Source organism: Phyllobates terribilis, unplaced genomic scaffold (assembly GCF_046119375.1).
Source record: "Phyllobates terribilis strain yellow unplaced genomic scaffold, ASM4611937v1 Scaffold_7__3_contigs__length_470593459, whole genome shotgun sequence".
Taxonomy (NCBI): domain Eukaryota; kingdom Metazoa; phylum Chordata; class Amphibia; order Anura; family Dendrobatidae; genus Phyllobates; species Phyllobates terribilis.
In genome coordinates this window covers 120,823,160-120,840,489 of record NW_027362767.1, presented here as the reverse complement: position 1 = coordinate 120,840,489, position 17,330 = coordinate 120,823,160, and the positions used below count along the sequence as shown (strand labels likewise).

Below are 17,330 nucleotides of genomic sequence, written 5' to 3'. Positions count from 1 at the left end.
GTAAAATGACTTATGAAAGTGTTTCTTACAAGATTAACAAAACTTCCATCATAAAGAATTGAAATGTCCGAACCACAGTAAATTCAATTGAAATGTCTGAACTTTACAAGCTAGGAATGTAATAAAGATGAACAAATGAATTAGAGTAAAATTTAATTCTACATGCATTTCACAAAAATCCACATTTGCCAAAATATGGATTTTTTGTAATTTGCTTCTGTACAGAATTAGCAAAATAGCAGTCACCTACCACCATTTTTTTCTAAACCATTAAGGACCATCGAAAGGTTTAAAATATTTATAAAAATACCTATACCCACCTTACCGCTCACCTCTCCGTCCCCACTGCAGCTCATCGTCACCCCTCTGGTCCTCACATCATCTTCTCATCTCCACTGCTGATGCTGAAATCCTGAATGCCCAGGACGGTTCTGAACAAAAGTCACGGCGCACATCATGATGTCCTGATGTTGTGACCTTCCCTGCAATTTTACAGAACTCTCTCGGGCTTCATCAGAGCTGGAAGTCCCAGCTCAATTTGAGAGGCCAAGGTATTTCAACATGAGTGGCAAGGATTAGAAGATGCGACAAGGCCCGGACTGGTGACATTGAGGAGTGGAAATGCTAGGGAGGTGAGCTTAGTATATGAGTTTTTTTTTACACATTCCGTTTATTATGATCTGGGGTCTTGAGAGACCCCAGAGCATAATAAGAGATGTTAGATTTCCTTGGAAATCTATGCGAACAGGCAAATTAGATTTTTGCCTGATACGCTCATCAATACAATATATTTGGAAAGATACTGTAGCTTTTCTACACACTTGGTTAAGTTTGAGGTAGGCACAGAAAGCAGTGTAAGTAAAACATTCAAGATGGTTTATTAAGACTCCATAAACCATGCCTCAAACAAAGGAAATTGACTTTCAGTGCAAACAAAAGAAAAACAGCCCAAATAACGTCACTTTGGTGATAGTGTGGTACCCTCAGGTTGGATGACATCCAGTACACAAACTTAGTCTGGAGACATCACACAAGAGACCTTATTACCTCAAAAATCTGGTAGGGCTTCTTTCTCCTCACTTGGTGGACTTTATAGTTGACTTCACCAATCTTTTTGATCACTCCGTAGGGTTCCTGCCGTTTGGCCAGAAATTTGCTGTCCACTGTGGGTACCAGTACTAGTACTTGATCTCCAGGGCTGAACTGTCTCATCCTCTCCGACAAGTTGTACACCCTTGACTGCACCTCTTGCACCTGGAGGACGAGCTCTCTCATAGTGGGCATAACTTAAGCAATCCTTTCTTGCATTTGTGCGACATGCTCGACCACGTTCCTGTAGGGTACAACCTCTTCTTCCCAGATCTCCTTTGCTATATCCTGGAGTCTACAGGGGTGTCAGCCATATAAATGCTCAAACAAGGAAAATATGGCAGTGCAGATATGGCAGTAGGTAGTCCCAGTCTCTGCTGTCCTTCTCTACAACCTTCTTCATCATGTCCTTCAAGGTTTTTTTTAGGTTTTATGAAATCTTTCCAGACCGTCCATCTGTGGGTGGTACAACGAGGTCATGAGCTGAATGATCTGCAGAGCTTTACCCAACTCTCATGACTTTCAACATAAATTAAGTCCCTTGGTCCATTAGGATCTCTTTCGGAAGTCCCATTCTGGAAAAGATATGGACAGGCTCTGGGGCTATACACTTAGTGGAGGAGTTTCTTAGTGATACCAACTCTGGGTACTGTATAGCATAATCGACTACTACCAGGATATACTGATGCCCTCAAGCGGACTTTATCAGGAGTTACACTAAATCCATCACTATGCGATCAAACAGGATGTCAATGATGGGTAATGGCACTAAGGGACTACAGAAATGAGCGACCAGGGAAATTAGCTGGCAGGTTGGATTGTACCCACAATAATTCATGATCTCTTGGTGACAGCTGGGCCAGTAGAACCTCTGAAGAATCAATTTTTGGGTTTTTTCTACCCCTCACATGACCACCTAAGGCATTAGCATGAGCCATGTCTAACACCCTGCATCTGTAGGGTCCAGGTACCAACAACTGCTCGATCACCTCACCTCTCTACTTGGTGACATGATATAATAACTCCCCATTCATGGCAAAATATGGCTCTTGAGCAACCCCATTTGGAACAGTTAGGTTATCAAATGTTCCTTTAAGAGTTAGGTCCCTGATTTGGGTGCCTCCAAAGTTCCCCCCGGACACCCTCAGCTCAGGGATGTTGGCCTCAGAGGACGCTGCCTCATTGCCAACCATCACACAAAAGGGAAACCCGTCAGACTCAGGCTACTTTGATTTTTGTTTAAGGATGACCTGGCTGTCATTTGAGTAACCAAGCGACACCACTTTCCACCACAAGTCCTAAAACAAGACAAAGTCTCGCCATAATATAACAGAGTGTAATGGGTCCTTGACTATTCTAACCTCATACTATGTGCCACAGTGTGTGTCAATGACCACTCAGGCCACAGGGTAGTCTTTAGAGTTCCCATGGATATATGGATATTGCAGACGCCAAGCTTCTTCCCAGGAATTGCCGGCAAGGAAGTTTTAGCCCTCACTAGGTTTACCAAACTTACAGGGTCCAACAGATCAGACATTGGCACTTTGTTCACAAATACGGGACATGCCTGTGGCCCCTCGCTGGGTTGAGAGCCAACACTGTAGGCAGGATATGCATAATACGAGCATTGCTGATTAATGCTGCAGTGCATAGGCTCGGTGATCATGGGGCAATGGCCGGCTATATGACCCAGGTGAGCCACCTCCAACAAATCGCTTTATTAAATGGGACCTTTGGCAACAACTCAGACGCTTCCTGGGCCCTTAGAAGCCCCCCAGATGTGGCTCTAGTTCCCTTCATTTGGGCTTCCTCCCCCCTTTGGGAACTCCAATGCAATGGGGATACTGCGACAGAGAGTGGTCTCCATTTCAGGGGTCAGAAGATCACAGAGTTACACACACGCCTGCACTGGTTGGATCTGTTTTGCTTTCCAGTTAGCTATGCAGATTTCCCTTGTTCACTGGCTGCAAGGGTTAAATATTCCTGCTTGTCTCCTAAAGTTTTCCATCTTGAGTTATATCAGCTATTTTGCTTTTCTTCACTCCCCTCTGTTTTAAGTACTCACCTCTTAGCTTGGGTAGTTGCCAGTAATAGCTTGCTATATCTTGGAATTGGTTTGGAGCTGTGAGCCAGGGAAAGAGAAGTCATTTAGGAGACGTCCCTGGAGATTGCTATTTGGAAGTTTGTCTGCTGTCTTCCTTTTCCTTATCTCCCCTTAAGTTTGCCTCTCCCTTTCTTTCCCTTTTTTTTTACAATTCTATAGTCTTGGTGCGCTTAGAGTGATTGCTGTTTTCTTTTACCCTGTTCAGTTTACCTTTGTGTCTGTATTATAGAGCAGGATTTGCAATCCTACTGCCTCACTAACTAGGCAGGGCTGTGCTTAGGTCAGACAGGGATAGGAACGCGATTGCTACACGGAGTGAAAGAATCCATTTAGGGAAGTCAGGGAGCTCAGGGTTGCGCAGGGCAAGTTTCACTGGTTGTCCGTCTAATCTTTCCCTAGTGGCAGTGCTCCCCTTCCCATCTGTCTCGTTGTCTGGCTCCTTGGTGGAGTGTGACACCCAGTATGGAGATGTTAAGACCCCTTGCTTTCCCAAGTAACTCTCAACCACCTGACAACTTTCCGCCAGGCCCACCAGGTCATCGGCATTCCAAGGATCTTCCTGGGCAACCCGGAACTGCATCAGTTTTGGAAGGGAGTGTATGAACCCGTCAATGACGACCCACTCCACCATCTGCGCTGGAGAGGAAGATTTTAGTTGCAACCATTTTTGAACCAGAATGCTAATAAAGAATGAAAGGATGTGCAGCAGTGCTACTCATATACAGTACAGACCCAAAGTTTGGACACACCTTCTCATTTAAAGATTTTTCTGTATTTTCATGACTTTGAAAATCGCACATTCACACTGAAGGCATCAAAACTATGAATTAACACATGTCAGGCTGGTGTAGTGGTAGAGACCAGGCAGTCAGCAAGGAGTCCAGAATGGAGAGGCTACAATGTTACTGTAATAGCTGATTAGTAGGTGTGTAGTTCAAGGCAGATGAAGACAGGGGGTGCCACCCAGTGTCTGGCTAGGAATCTGCACAAGGAGATGAAGGTATCCACCTAAAGCTAGTGAGGTGTGCCGGCCGGTCATACCTGTGTGGCAAATAAGAACAAAGATGTGTGCGCTTTGTATCAGTGTGTCGTCACAAAGCCTGTGGGCTTTCTCTGAAAGGAGGATCACCCAGCGCTAATCCATAATGTTTCTGAGGCTGCGGCCTCCTTCATCAGGGTACTTTTGAACCAGGTGTAATAGGTTGAATATTTTGGATCAGGGAGGTTTGTCACCGTGATAGGCCCAGTCATGCACCCAGGTGGCCCTGACAGTCAGAGTTACTCCTAAGCACGCCAAGATAAAGATCTCAATTTTCTACTTGGTGTACTCTTTTGCATCCTGCTAGGCCAAGTTAGCATAGGTCTTCTGTGGTTCCCCTATTTAGATTTGGAGCCAGAACATGTGCCTACTGCTCCGAAGGTACTTTCTCCCATTCCGCAACCTTTTTAAACGCCATCAACAATGCCTCTACATCATCACCCAAGGGCATCTTTTGCAAGACTCTACTTAACGTCTTGCTCACGTGCGAATCATCACCTTAACTTGAGGTTGGGGCTGCCACCAGATCGCCTTTGCTAGGAGTTATATGCGCTGATTGTGCTGTTGCGACATCTGATGTTGCTGTTGCCACTATTGCTGCTGCCATAGCTGTTTCTGCTTGAGATTAGCCTTAATCAGTTGCTATTTCAACTTCTCCATGTTGTCTGTTTTTCCTACTGTAGCCGCTTTTAACCAAGACATGCAGTTTCCCCATGGCAGTCGCACGTGCCCCTTGGGATTCGTGCCTGTGCTTCTGCACCAACTGTAACATTTCTACTCATTTGGTTGCATTTAAGGTTGGCATGGGAAGCGATTTAAGTAAAACGTCTAGGCTGGTTTATTAAGTCTCCATAAACCATGCCTCAAACAAAGGAAATAAACTGCCTTCAGTACAGACAAAATAAAAACAATATAAACAGTCCAAATAACGGTACTTTTTAGTACACTCAGGCTGCATAGCATCCAGTACACAAACTCAGTCTGGAGACATCACACAGGAGGCCTTCTTACCTCCACTTACTGTGCAATAATGTTACAGCTGGACTTCCTTATATCCGCCACACCACCCCCCCGGGTTGGGTATATGTGAGCAGCCAGTCCCACCCATCTCTCTCATTGCTTGTAAACCCGACCCTTGCCTCATCCTATTCACACTCTCAGCACTATGTGTGCTAGAGCTTGCTTCCAGGCATAAATCACAGAGGACAACGACCTATATCTCCCTTCAATTATAACCTCCTTTTAATGATGTGTCAAGCGGCCATCTTACAATACACAGACACAGAGATACATAGAGAGAGAAATATAAGTATTAAGCAGTTGGTTTTCTTTGGCATCTGACAAGGCTGGCTAGCCTTCACCCCATAAACATATTGAAGAGACTTGGATCTTGTTTCTGGATCAACACCTTACCGAAATAACAGTGCAGCTGTAATGGAAAAGTCTGAGATGCAAGTAATAAGACCCCTGGGTATTTTCATCTTATCGTACATGTGAAATGCAGGTGCATTAGGATATCTGGATTTCTTTTGTTGGGATATAATAGGCAGGTGCATAAGTGTTTGTTTTCATTACTTTACCATTTATATGAACCCTCAGGAGAGCGCAGCAGGTTTGTCATGGTCTCAAATTGGAAATGTTCTCCCCGCAATTAGTTTTCTATTAGAAGCCCATGCATATTGTGCAATTACACAGAATATACAGCTTGCAAATGACAGCAGAACTTTTGTCTTTGATGTCTATTCCTTTATAGACAACATCAAAGACTGAATCAAACTCCACTCAGTCTATAGAATTACCGCTTTCACCTTTTTTTACTTTACTCATTATGTCACACAGTACATCTATATCTTGTTTAGTAGTTGGTTGAATTGTTTTACATGTACCGTAATAAGAAATAAATATATGACATATTTGCACTCTATGAAATTATTAGGATTAATACTGTTTGGTTCTGGAGGTCGGAGCAGCATATACTTAAAACTTTAGCCAGGCTCAGCAAGTTTCTAGTATTTTAAGTGCAGATGTGCCCCTTAAATGAGAACGAACCATGAACAATCATATGCAAGGAAAAGAAAACCTGTTGGAGTCTGCAAAAGACCTGAGACTGGGACAGAGATTTATCTTCCAACAAAACAATGATCCCAAACATAAAGCAAAATCTACAATGGAATGGTTCAAAAATAAACGTATCCAGGTGTTAGAATGGCCAAGTCAAAGTCCAGACCTGAATCCAATCGAGAATCTGTGGAAAGAGCTGAAAACTACTGTTCACAAACATCCTCCATCCAACCTCAATGAGCTCGAGCTGTTTTGCAAGGAAGAATCGGCAAGAATTTCAGCCTCTCGATGTGCAAAACTGATAGAGAGATACCCCAAGCGACTTGCAGCTGTAATCACAGCAAAAGGTGGTGCTACAAAGTATTAACTCAAGGGGGCCGAATAATATTGCACGCCCCACTTTTCAGTTTTTAATTTGTTAAAAAAGTTTAAAATATCCAATAAATTTCGTTCCACTTCATGATTGTGTCCCACTTGTTGTTGATTCTTCCCCAAAAAATTAGAATTTTATATCTTTATGCTTGAAGCCAGAAATGTGGCAAAGGGTAGAAAAGTTCAAGGGGGCCAAATACTTTCACAATGCACTGTATGTTGTGTGACATAGCCATTGATAATTAGCAAGTGACAGCTATGTTGTGTGACATAGCCATTGATAATTAGCACACGACAGCTATGTTGATTTTCATTTGCACACAAGCACACACCAGTAGTAGGGGTACTGTGTACTGTTCTTGAGTAGTACTAGAGATGAGAGATTCTTTTAAAATTAAATTTGCCAACTTTGCCATTTTTTCCCAAAAAGTTTATTTGCATTTGTTGCAAATTAAAAATACCTCAAAGCTTCCAAATGCTTCAAAAATATATTTATGATCCTCTGAGTTCTGATAGACCATATCCAACCCCTTTCAAGCTTTTCCGAAAATCACAGACTTAATGATATCATAGTGACTGCAGAGAGAATGGATATTCCTAATTCCTATGGTTTGGTGGGGTTCCCACTGATTACATGTTGATAGCCTATTCTAAGAATAGTATATAAATGTGAACATTTTAAGATCTGATAACCATTTACTGATGAATAAGATAATTACCAAGTGACAGGTATGTTGTGTGACATAGCCACTGATAATTAGCAAGTGACAGCTATGCTGTGTGACATAGCCACTGATAATTAGCAAGTGACAGCTATGCTGTGTGACATAGCCACTGATAATTAGCAAGTGACAGCTATTCTGTGTGACATAGCCACTGATAATTAGCAAGTGACAGCTATGCTGTGTGACATAGCCACTGATAATTAGCAAGTGACAGCTATTCTGTTTGACATAGCCACTGATAATTAGCAAGTGACAGCTATTCTGTGTGACATAGCCACTGATAATTAGCAAGTGACAGCTATGCTGTGTGACATAGCCACTGATAATTAGCTTGTGACAGCTATGTTGATTTTCATTTGCACACAAGCAGGCACCAACAATAGGTGTACTGTGTATTCTATTTGAGTAGTACTAGAGATGAGAGAATCTTTTAAAATTAAATTTGCCAACTTTGCCAATTTTTCTCCAAAAATTTGATTTGCATTTGCTGCAAATTAAAAATACTCCAAAGCCTCCAAATGTGCTGAAAATATTTGTATCATCCTCTGAGGTCTGGTAGACCATATCGAACCCCTTTGAAGCTCTTTTACAAAAATCACAGACTTCATTACGTCAAAGTGAGTAACCTTGTCATATACAGCTATAGGAAAATAAATGGTAATCGGCAGTAACCAACAGCTTTTTTAATAATACACTTCACCGACAGATTTGTGATCATCCAGACCATTCTAACTTGCTTGCGATACACCACTCTTGCTGGAGTAGGAGCTGCCGAATTCATTAAGAGGTGCACACCGCTTAATGAATTTGGCATCTCTTCTGAGTGGCGTTAACCTCCATGTCCTGCGTCAGAAATACTACACCAATCATGGACTGGAGTATAATTTATGGCGTACAAAATGCTGTCACTTTTGATGACTTTGGATTTTGTCCTGCCTCCGTCCATTTAGGTAGAAGCCGATCCAAACTGTCATGAAAAAGCCAAAAGTCGCTTCCCGTTGCTCAAACAATGTTGTGACCTTTCAAAGCTTTTACATCATTTTTCTGGTGTAAAAGCTTTGACAAATCGGCTCCAAAATCTTTACTTCAAGTAATTGAACGTCTGACTATAGGTATGGATATTTCAGATTTTTTTCCCCCCAGGAAACATTACCCTAAACATTCTATACTAGCCGAATATTCGCCAGGAGAATCAGTAATTGCTTACAGTCAGAGGTGGGAAAAGGAAGGCGATGATAAAACATCCAGCTATATTACACATCAACACCTACACAATGCGAACACACTGGAAACGCACAAGGAATTATTTCCTTTTTTCAGCAATCATTTGCCTCCATTGTATAAAGCAAACATTAATATTAAAAAGAACCTGTCATCAGGATCACACGTTAAACTAATGGCATGGGCATAACGATGCTGTGCTACTGATTTAACAGGTACCTTCACTGTAGAAATCCGCAGCCTGGTTGTTCTTTACTGGTCATTAGTAGTATGGGTGCAGTAAGCTGTTTGTGCATAGGGGGTGGCCTGTGGGCTGGGCCTGTGGGGTGGGCTTTGTTTTTGCCACGGCCACTTAGATGCCTCTGGTGTTTGTATCTTCATACTGTTTAAAAATTCACGCCGGCGCCATTCTAGCCGCGGGCGGCTCTTACGTTCATTGATATGGTTGAGGGCTTCAGTTTATTGGAATGGTGTTGGCGCATGCGCACATTGACCTCCCGACGGTCTTAGTAAAATGGCGATGGAGGCGGCACATTCGCATATTGAGATCTCGGCTCGTCATTGACCCGAAAACTAAATCTACACATTCGCTGATACCGGTGCCATTTCCCTGAAGCCCACCTCAAGATGAATGTTTGCAAGTGCTGTTAGAATGGCGCAGGCGTTAAATTTTAAACAGTATGAAGAAACGAGCACCAGAGGCAGCTCAGGGGCCATGTCAAAGCTGAAGACCATACCCACAATCCTGCCCCACAGGCCCACCCAGATGTGCGAACAGGTTATTGCACCCAAACTTCTAATGATCATTAAAGAACAACCCGGCTGCGGATTTCTACAGTGAAGGTACCTATTAAATCAGTTGAACAGCGCCTTTTGCATACATAAAATTTTAAACCGTATGAAGATACAAAGTCAATGTGTGCATGCGCCAACGCCGTGCCATTTACTGATGACCTCAACCAAATCAATCTATGCAAGCGCAACCTGCTTCTAGAATGGCGCGGCGTGAAATTTTAAATAGTATGAAGATACAAACTCCAGAGGCATCTAAGGGGCTGTGGCAGAGACTAAGCCCTACCCACAGGCCCACCCCACAGGTCCACCCAGTTGCACAAACCACTTATTGAACCCAAACTTCTAATGATCATTAAAGAACAACCGGGCTGCGGATTTCTACAGTGAAGGTACCTATTAGATCAGTAGAACAGCACCTTTATGCCCATACCTTTAAGTTAATGTGACTGATTCTGATGACAGGTTCTCCTTAAAGGCAAATATTTCTAGTAAAAACACTGAATCGTTAGGAAAATTGTAAAGAGATTGACTTCAGTGAGAAGACAATGACTTCATAATATTTGCCAATAAGCCTCCACTTCCGTTCATGTCAATAGCAAGCAGCATTACCATTGACCTTGTGTGTGTTTACCCCACCGCTTGTCAATTGACTCTTTGTTCATTCTAGAATCCGATGTAGCCGACTTTGATGGCAGAAGCTCGCTCCTATACAGGTTCAATCAGAAACTGATGACTACATTTAAAGATGTCATTTCCCTGAAGTTCAAGAGCATGCAGAGCGAAGGCGTATTATTTCACGGAGAAGGACAGCGTGGCGATTATATTACTCTGGAGTTACAGAAGGGAAAATTGACACTGTATATTAACCTAGGTATAGACTTTTTCAATTAATTTCTGAAAATTGCTTTTGAGGGTTTATTTTTCAGATTTAACCCATAAGGTAAGTCATAATATGCCCTCTGCAGTGCCTTTTATGGAGGGAGAATACATTACGGCAACTCTGGGAGTAAAAAATGTTCAGACAGGTTGACTGGCCTACTGGAGAACCGTGCATTCCCCGGTGGGCCCTCTCTGTAATAGGAACTCCCAAGCTACAGAAAGATTATGGATACGTTGATGAAAGTAGCTAAAGATAGTTAAAATCTAAGTCTAGTTGGTTAGACATATCATTATTGATAATGCAGGCTTTTTCGCTTCTCTCGGCCTGCTTGTTTCTAACCAATACAACTGTATAGGTTCTAATAATAGAGTCTAAAAATAATAATTATCGTAAATTGTAATACAATTTACTGTGCGCAGCCCTCCTACTCCAATTTTTTTTTTACAAAAGTGAAGTCAGAATGAGACATAGAAAATACTCCAAAAATTATATATACAAGGCTAAATTGTAAGTGGAAAAACTGAAGGGGGCACATTTTTTAGCCATATTCCAAAAATAATTCGAAAATTTAACACATTGTTACATGGGAACATTATAGCAGTTTTATATGGGTGACTTAAGTATTGTTGATAGATAGTACTATATGAGTAGATTCTGTTTGTGGATACCTAAGGATTAAGGCAATTTTGACTCAAGGATCCTTACATGTACATCCAGTATGATGCTAGATAAACTGTGTATGAGCAAGAGCTTGTAGAAAAGACCTAGGAAGCATCAAATGAGCCGGCACCATCATAGTTAATCACTCAGAATCATTTTATGCCTTTTTTTTTTTTAATTCATCTTCTGAATTTGATCTGGGACATTGCTTTGGGATTTCATGTCTGTTAAATACTCAGGAAGAAATCAACAGAAATGTCTTCATAAACCCTGTGCTGTAATGTGAGAAATGTCACCAGTAATTAGCTCATACATCGGTGTACACACCAGATTATATACATCTGTTACATTAAGGTATTCCAGACTCTACATCATAAATGTCGGAAATTGCCCATCAAATTCAGCAGGAGATGCGAATCTGTTCTGTAGCTCGTTCTCTTTTTTCTATTTTTAATATAGTTTATAAAATAAAGTCCTCAAAGAAGGGCAGTGTAGAGTTTACCATTAAGTCTTCAGTCAATTAATCATTTTATTATTTTTTTTTATTTATTTATATATTTATTTTATAGTTTACTTATTTTTATTTATATTATGTATTTCTTTTATTATATTTTATAATGTACTTTTTAGTAACTAACTTTGTTTTTAATTTTTCTACACATATGATAAAATGATTTTAAATGTTTGTGAAGGTGATAGTACATTGACATTTAGAAAACATAGGATAAATTAACATATTTATTGATGTATCTGATCATTAAAGGGAATCTCTTCCCCCCTGGGTCGTTTTTAACCTGATAATATGGGCATACAGGTAATAGAAGGGTTAAAATAGTCCTACCTGTATGCCTCATATCTGAGGTCTTGATGTGTAGAAATCATCTTTTATCTCTTTATGGTAATGAGTCCTTCTGGGCTCTGGGGCGTGCGGTGCCTGGAAGAAAACTCTGCCTCTGGGCTTCATTTGCATACCATCCCCCTCCCATTAGCGTCACAGTGCCCTGTGAAGAGTAGTGGTGGCCCCGGCATCCCGCGCCCGTGCCCTGGAATAGCGCAATTACACTTGATGTTTCTACCCTTCTATGGGCATTGGTATTCTTTTTTCCTGTGCACAGGCACCGGCGAGTCACTGTAAGTGGGCACCATATCACCACACACACCGGAGGCTCCTGGAGCGGTAGTAGCAGTGACTTGCCGGTGCCTGCACAGAAGAAAGAAGAAGCCAATACCCATAGAAGGGCGGAAACGGCAAGTGTAATTGCGCTATTCCAGGACACAGGCATGGGATGCCAGGGCATTAGTATGCAAATGAAGACCGGAGGCGAAGTTTTCTTCCAGGCATCACACACCCAAGAGCATGGAAGACCTTATTACCATAAAGAGATAAAAGATAATTTGTGCACATCAAAACCACAGATATGAGGCATATAGGTAGGACTATTTTAACCTGTCACAGGTGTGTCAGGGTTGACAGACAGTCATACGGTGTCCAGCTGTAGAAGGTCGCTACATTTGGCCTTACACTCATCTCCCTGAGCTTTTCATTATTCCTCTCTCTTTAGGGCCCAGTGGTGATCCTCATCTTGCTTGGGGATTATACCTTTCTCTTTAGGACCCTAAGGTATCCTCACCTTTCTGCTTTCAATCAGCACTTCCTTCCTTAAATACACTCAGACCCTCAGAGAGTTGCTGGTGATAGAATGTTATACCAGTTCAGGCCTGGGATTCTAGTAGTCGACTAGAATTACCTTGGAGTTCCTTCGTGGATTGTTGCCGTGCTTTCTCCGGTGTCATCTTGGAGCTCAATGTATTCCCTGTGTTTGTTTCCCCTGTGTGTACTTTAGTTGTATTAGGGCTGACTCAGTGCTCACCCCTCCCGCTCCCTACCTAGGGCCTAGCCTTAGGGTCAGCTAGGGCCAGGTTTCCTGCTCGGCGATAGATGCAGAACCTATTTAGGGTCTACAGGGGAGTCAGGGTTTGTCGTCAGATCTTTTTAGGGGTCTCCACTCTCCCTTTTCCTAGTTGTAGGACTCCCTCCCCTTTTCTCATCATATATGCTGGGTTCTCCCCATACCCAGCATGACATATGCATTCTATTATCTGTAAGCTCATATTATTAGGTTAAAACATTCCAGGGGGTGACAGATTCCCTTTAGGTTGCTATTTTTTAGTGTTTTTAATTATAGATTTTGTCATGTGATCTTTGCATATTTTTCCAGGTGATGCCAAACTTCGTTTCGGTAACACTCACACAGTGGTGACATTGGGGAGCCTCCTGGATGACCAGCAGTGGCATTCCGTCCTAATAGACCGATTCAACAAACAAGTCAACTTTACAGTGGATAAATATACCCAACATTTCCGCACCAAGGGGGACTCTGATGATTTGGACATAGATTATGAGGTGTGTGGACACATCTATCTGAGCTTCAGAATACAGTTATGATTGAAAGTTTGTGACCACTTGTGCACAATGGCCCCGATTCATCAAGACTGGCGATTTTCTTGTAGGCATTGATGAGGGAATGTGGGGGGCTAAGATCCTCCTAGTTCGTGATGGTTCACGGTAATTCATGAATCCGGAATGCCTGACGAGTGGTGATGTGGAGATTTGGATGAGTGGAGTGGAGAATTAGATAAGCTGTGGCATCACGCCCCTGCTGCGTCCCTGTCCCGCCATAGCTGCTGGATGCAAATATATATGATATTTGGTGCTGTGTGTCTGGAAAAAAAATGAGCTCTTATTGCTATTAAGAAACTAATATACTGTAAGGCACATATTTGGATTTACTGGCACATTCTGCTCTTCGGTTATTGATTGCTGCCTGAAGTTGCATGTGACTAAAGATAGACATGATTTGGGGTTATAGAAAATAGTAAAAAATCAAGAGTGACTTCATATTTTAACAATATTTTCCAATTTTTACATATCATTTTTAAAGTTTAGCTACATTTTGTTAATAATTTCATATGTTGTAGCCCGTTAAAAGTTTTGTAGATTGGACTTCAGTTTGCTTCATATGTGGCAGGAACTGGCTGTGTTACACAGCCGTCATCTGCATCTAAATTCAGCAGCCGGAGTGAGCTCCGAAAGCTGACGTTGACCATTTGGATCCTGCTGTAGATCACTGAATCAACATAAATGACGCGATTGTCGATGAACTCGTTTGCAATGTGATCTTGGGGAAGCAATGTGTTATCCTGGCAGCTTAGTCCTTCTATGAAGCTCAGCCAGAGGCTGGGCTTCATGGGGAAAAACACTGTTACACAGTATTAGTGATCAAGTGATTGCAGGTTCAATGCAACTAAAAAAAAGGACAACTAAAAGACTGTAAAAATGAAGCAAAAAGTTATTAACAATCTAAATAAATCTAATAAAAAATATAAAAAAAAGTTTAAATCAACCCCTATTCCCTATTCAAAAATAAATGAATAAAAAAAGTGGTATCATTGTGTCTGAAAGTCAGATCTATGAAAATATTAAATGATTTAAACTGTATTCTAAACACCAAATAGAAAAAAAATTGAAATGCCAGATTTGCCATTTTTCAATTGTTGCATTTCCTAAAAGAAATAAATAAAAAGCAATCAAAAATGTCATCTGTACCCCAAAATTGTATTAATAAGAACTACAACGCAACTGCCCCGAAAAACACGCCCTGATACATCTCTATGGATGGAAAAATTAAAAAGTTACAGGTCTTAGAAAATGTAGTTACAAAATTTTTTTTACAAGGATCTGAATTTTTTTTTACAATTAATATTAAAAATAAAAAAAACTTATAACTGTGGTATCGCCATAATACTATTGACCTAGAGAATTGTATTGCAAAGGATTTTTATGACACAGTGAGCAAAGTAAAAACAAAATACCAATGGTGAAATTTTGTTTTTTTTTTAGGACTTTTCACCCTAGAGATTTTTTTGCCAATTTTTCTGGAGATCACATGTTAGAATTAATGATGTTGTTCAAAACTACAACTCACTCCGCATAAGACAAGCCCCCTTATGTATTTCTCAATGGAAATATAATAGTAATGGCTCTTGGAACAAGAAGAGTAAAAAACTAAAATGCAAAAAAAATGTATCTTTAAAGGGAATCCGTCAGCAGGTTTGTGTTTTGTAATCTGGCAGCTGCATGATGCAGGGACAGAGACCCTGATTCCAGTGATGTATCACTTAGTTTACTGGGAACAGCAGTTGTGATACAATCACAGTTTTCTCTGCTGCAAATCCATCAGTGCTCTGAATGCAGAGCCTTGTATAACCCCGCCCACACCACTGATTGGCTGCTTTCTGTGTACATTGTCTAGTGACAAAAAGCTGCAAATCAGTGCTGGGTGTGTGGTTGGACCAGGAGACACGAGACACCTAGGCCTGTAGTGATAATCTCCTGCTGATAAAACACTGATTTTGTTGATATGACAAAACACAGCTTAGCAGTTGAGATTACTGGAATCAGACTCTCAGTCCCTACTTCATGCTGCTCTAATATTACATAGCAAAAACCTGCAACAGATTCCCTTTAAAGGGTTAAATCTAGTTAAAATAATAAGTAACTTTGTTTTTTAATTATTTCTTAGGTACTAATCTCACCCAAAATTCAGCTGCTGCCCTATTTGTTTTTTTTTTTTCCCGCAACAGGACATTTTTCTTTACTGTCCATTTATATTCCAGACTAATGCCGAAAAAATCTATAATTTATGCTGCTGACATTTCCTAAGATAAACGAAGTAGCGGAGCGATTCTGTATCTTGTTCATTTACTTTTTACTTATTACAAATTGAATGACAACCATTTTACAATCTGATTTTTAAGACTTTTTATGAGACAGTTCCTCTTATAGGAGATAACAGAAAAGTTCAAATAACTTATCCTTTTACATTTTGTAAATTTTTTGCTTCTCCTTTAATTTTTGAGCTGTTTTTGTGTGTGGTGTAGACTACTCTGTATATTAATTTTATATTTGGATGTTATTTGTATCATATTTATGTTGTCTATAAATTTCGTATTCATTTGTGCGATGATCCAAACCCACTGAACATTATAACAGCAGTTAAAATATATTTTACATCATGTCATAGGCATTAACGTGGCCGCAGATCAGCAGAATTATTGTCATTTATTGGATAATTACAATCATTACATAACAATGAGAGATGAAATCTCTGGAACGGGGAAATGTGATGAGAGCCTGGAGATGGAAATCTGGTTTATTTAGTAATTGTGGCTCTTGAGGGTATTTGATTATAGGCATTAAATGTCATAGAGCTTTATTTATCATTGTGTTCTAAATTAGACCGTTTGAGAGTCCGACATAATATTACTATAAAGTGGGTCTATTCATGGTCACCTTGCAACGCTCAATAGGGCTTTCATAGACAGGCTACTCCAACTATCAGGTCAAAGAGGAGCCATGGCCTCCACAATTTAACTTTTTTACAGGGAAGTGGACATACACAGGTCCAATGTCACGCAACGTCAGAGAAAGACTAAGTGCACAACGATGGAAAAAGGGGAAGGAAGCCCAAACACTAGAGAAAGGGGGAGTGGAGACCCCTAGGCAGATCTAATAATCACCCTGACTCTCCTAATGTCCCTAAACAGGTTCCACACCTATCGCCGAGCAGGAAACCTAATCCCTGACTGCCCCTAGTGATAGGCCCTAGCAAGGGAGGAACGGGGTGAGCACTAGTCAGCCCCCACTGCAACTAAAGACAAACAGGTAAACAGATGAGGGAATAAACTTAGCTTGAGAAGACACCAGAGAGATCACACCAACTGTCTTCCAAGGGAACGCCAAGAAGACACTAGCCATCTACCAGTACTTCAAGCTTGGACTGAGGAAAATAGAGCTATCACCGGAGACTCTCTGGAGAGACTGAATGTATTTAAAAATCCAGCCAGGGTGTGTCAATTAGCAGCAGAAGGTGGAGGTCACTGCTCGGTCACTTAAGGAGCAGGATATCACTACACTACAGAGATGAAAAGATCAAGAAGGTGCCTGCAGAGCCAAGCGCAATGACCTTCTACCTACAGCTGGATCCAGAACAACTGTCTATCACACCTGAAACACCCGTGAAAGCCCCGTGAGTTGAATCCTTGGAGTAGCCACTGGAGCAAGCTGGCAGATTGGTCAGGTCACTGAATAAGAACCAAAAGGTACTGACAAGGGACATAATCATAATTCAGAAGAATATTCTGTAAATAGACCGAGGTCTGAAACAGGACAAAACACTTCTGGAGCAGAGCACAGAGCTATGGACCAGATTAAGAAGTACTTATAACTGGCAACGAGACCGGGACTCGGGATTTTATTTAGTGAGTAGCCCTACTTAAGGCTCACAGAAGGAAATAATTAAGAACCAAAGCAAAGAATTAATC

General features: G+C 41.1%; 1 protein-coding gene across 2 annotated transcripts in view; it reads left to right on the top strand.

Annotated features, from left to right (window-relative positions):
* Window positions 1–17,330, top strand: part of LOC141153876 (contactin-associated protein-like 5) — a 536,901-nt gene that overhangs the window by 291,035 nt on the left and 228,536 nt on the right. Inside the window, exons 5-6 of one of the 2 annotated variants that reach the window (XM_073639117.1) lie at window positions 10,074–10,277; window positions 13,166–13,350. In XM_073639117.1, coding sequence (XP_073495218.1) covers window positions 10,074–10,277; window positions 13,166–13,350 — 389 coding nt within the window. Of the gene's footprint in view, window positions 1–10,073; window positions 10,278–13,165; window positions 13,351–17,330 lie in introns of those variants that run through there. The other variant, XM_073639118.1, reaches the window with a different exon arrangement.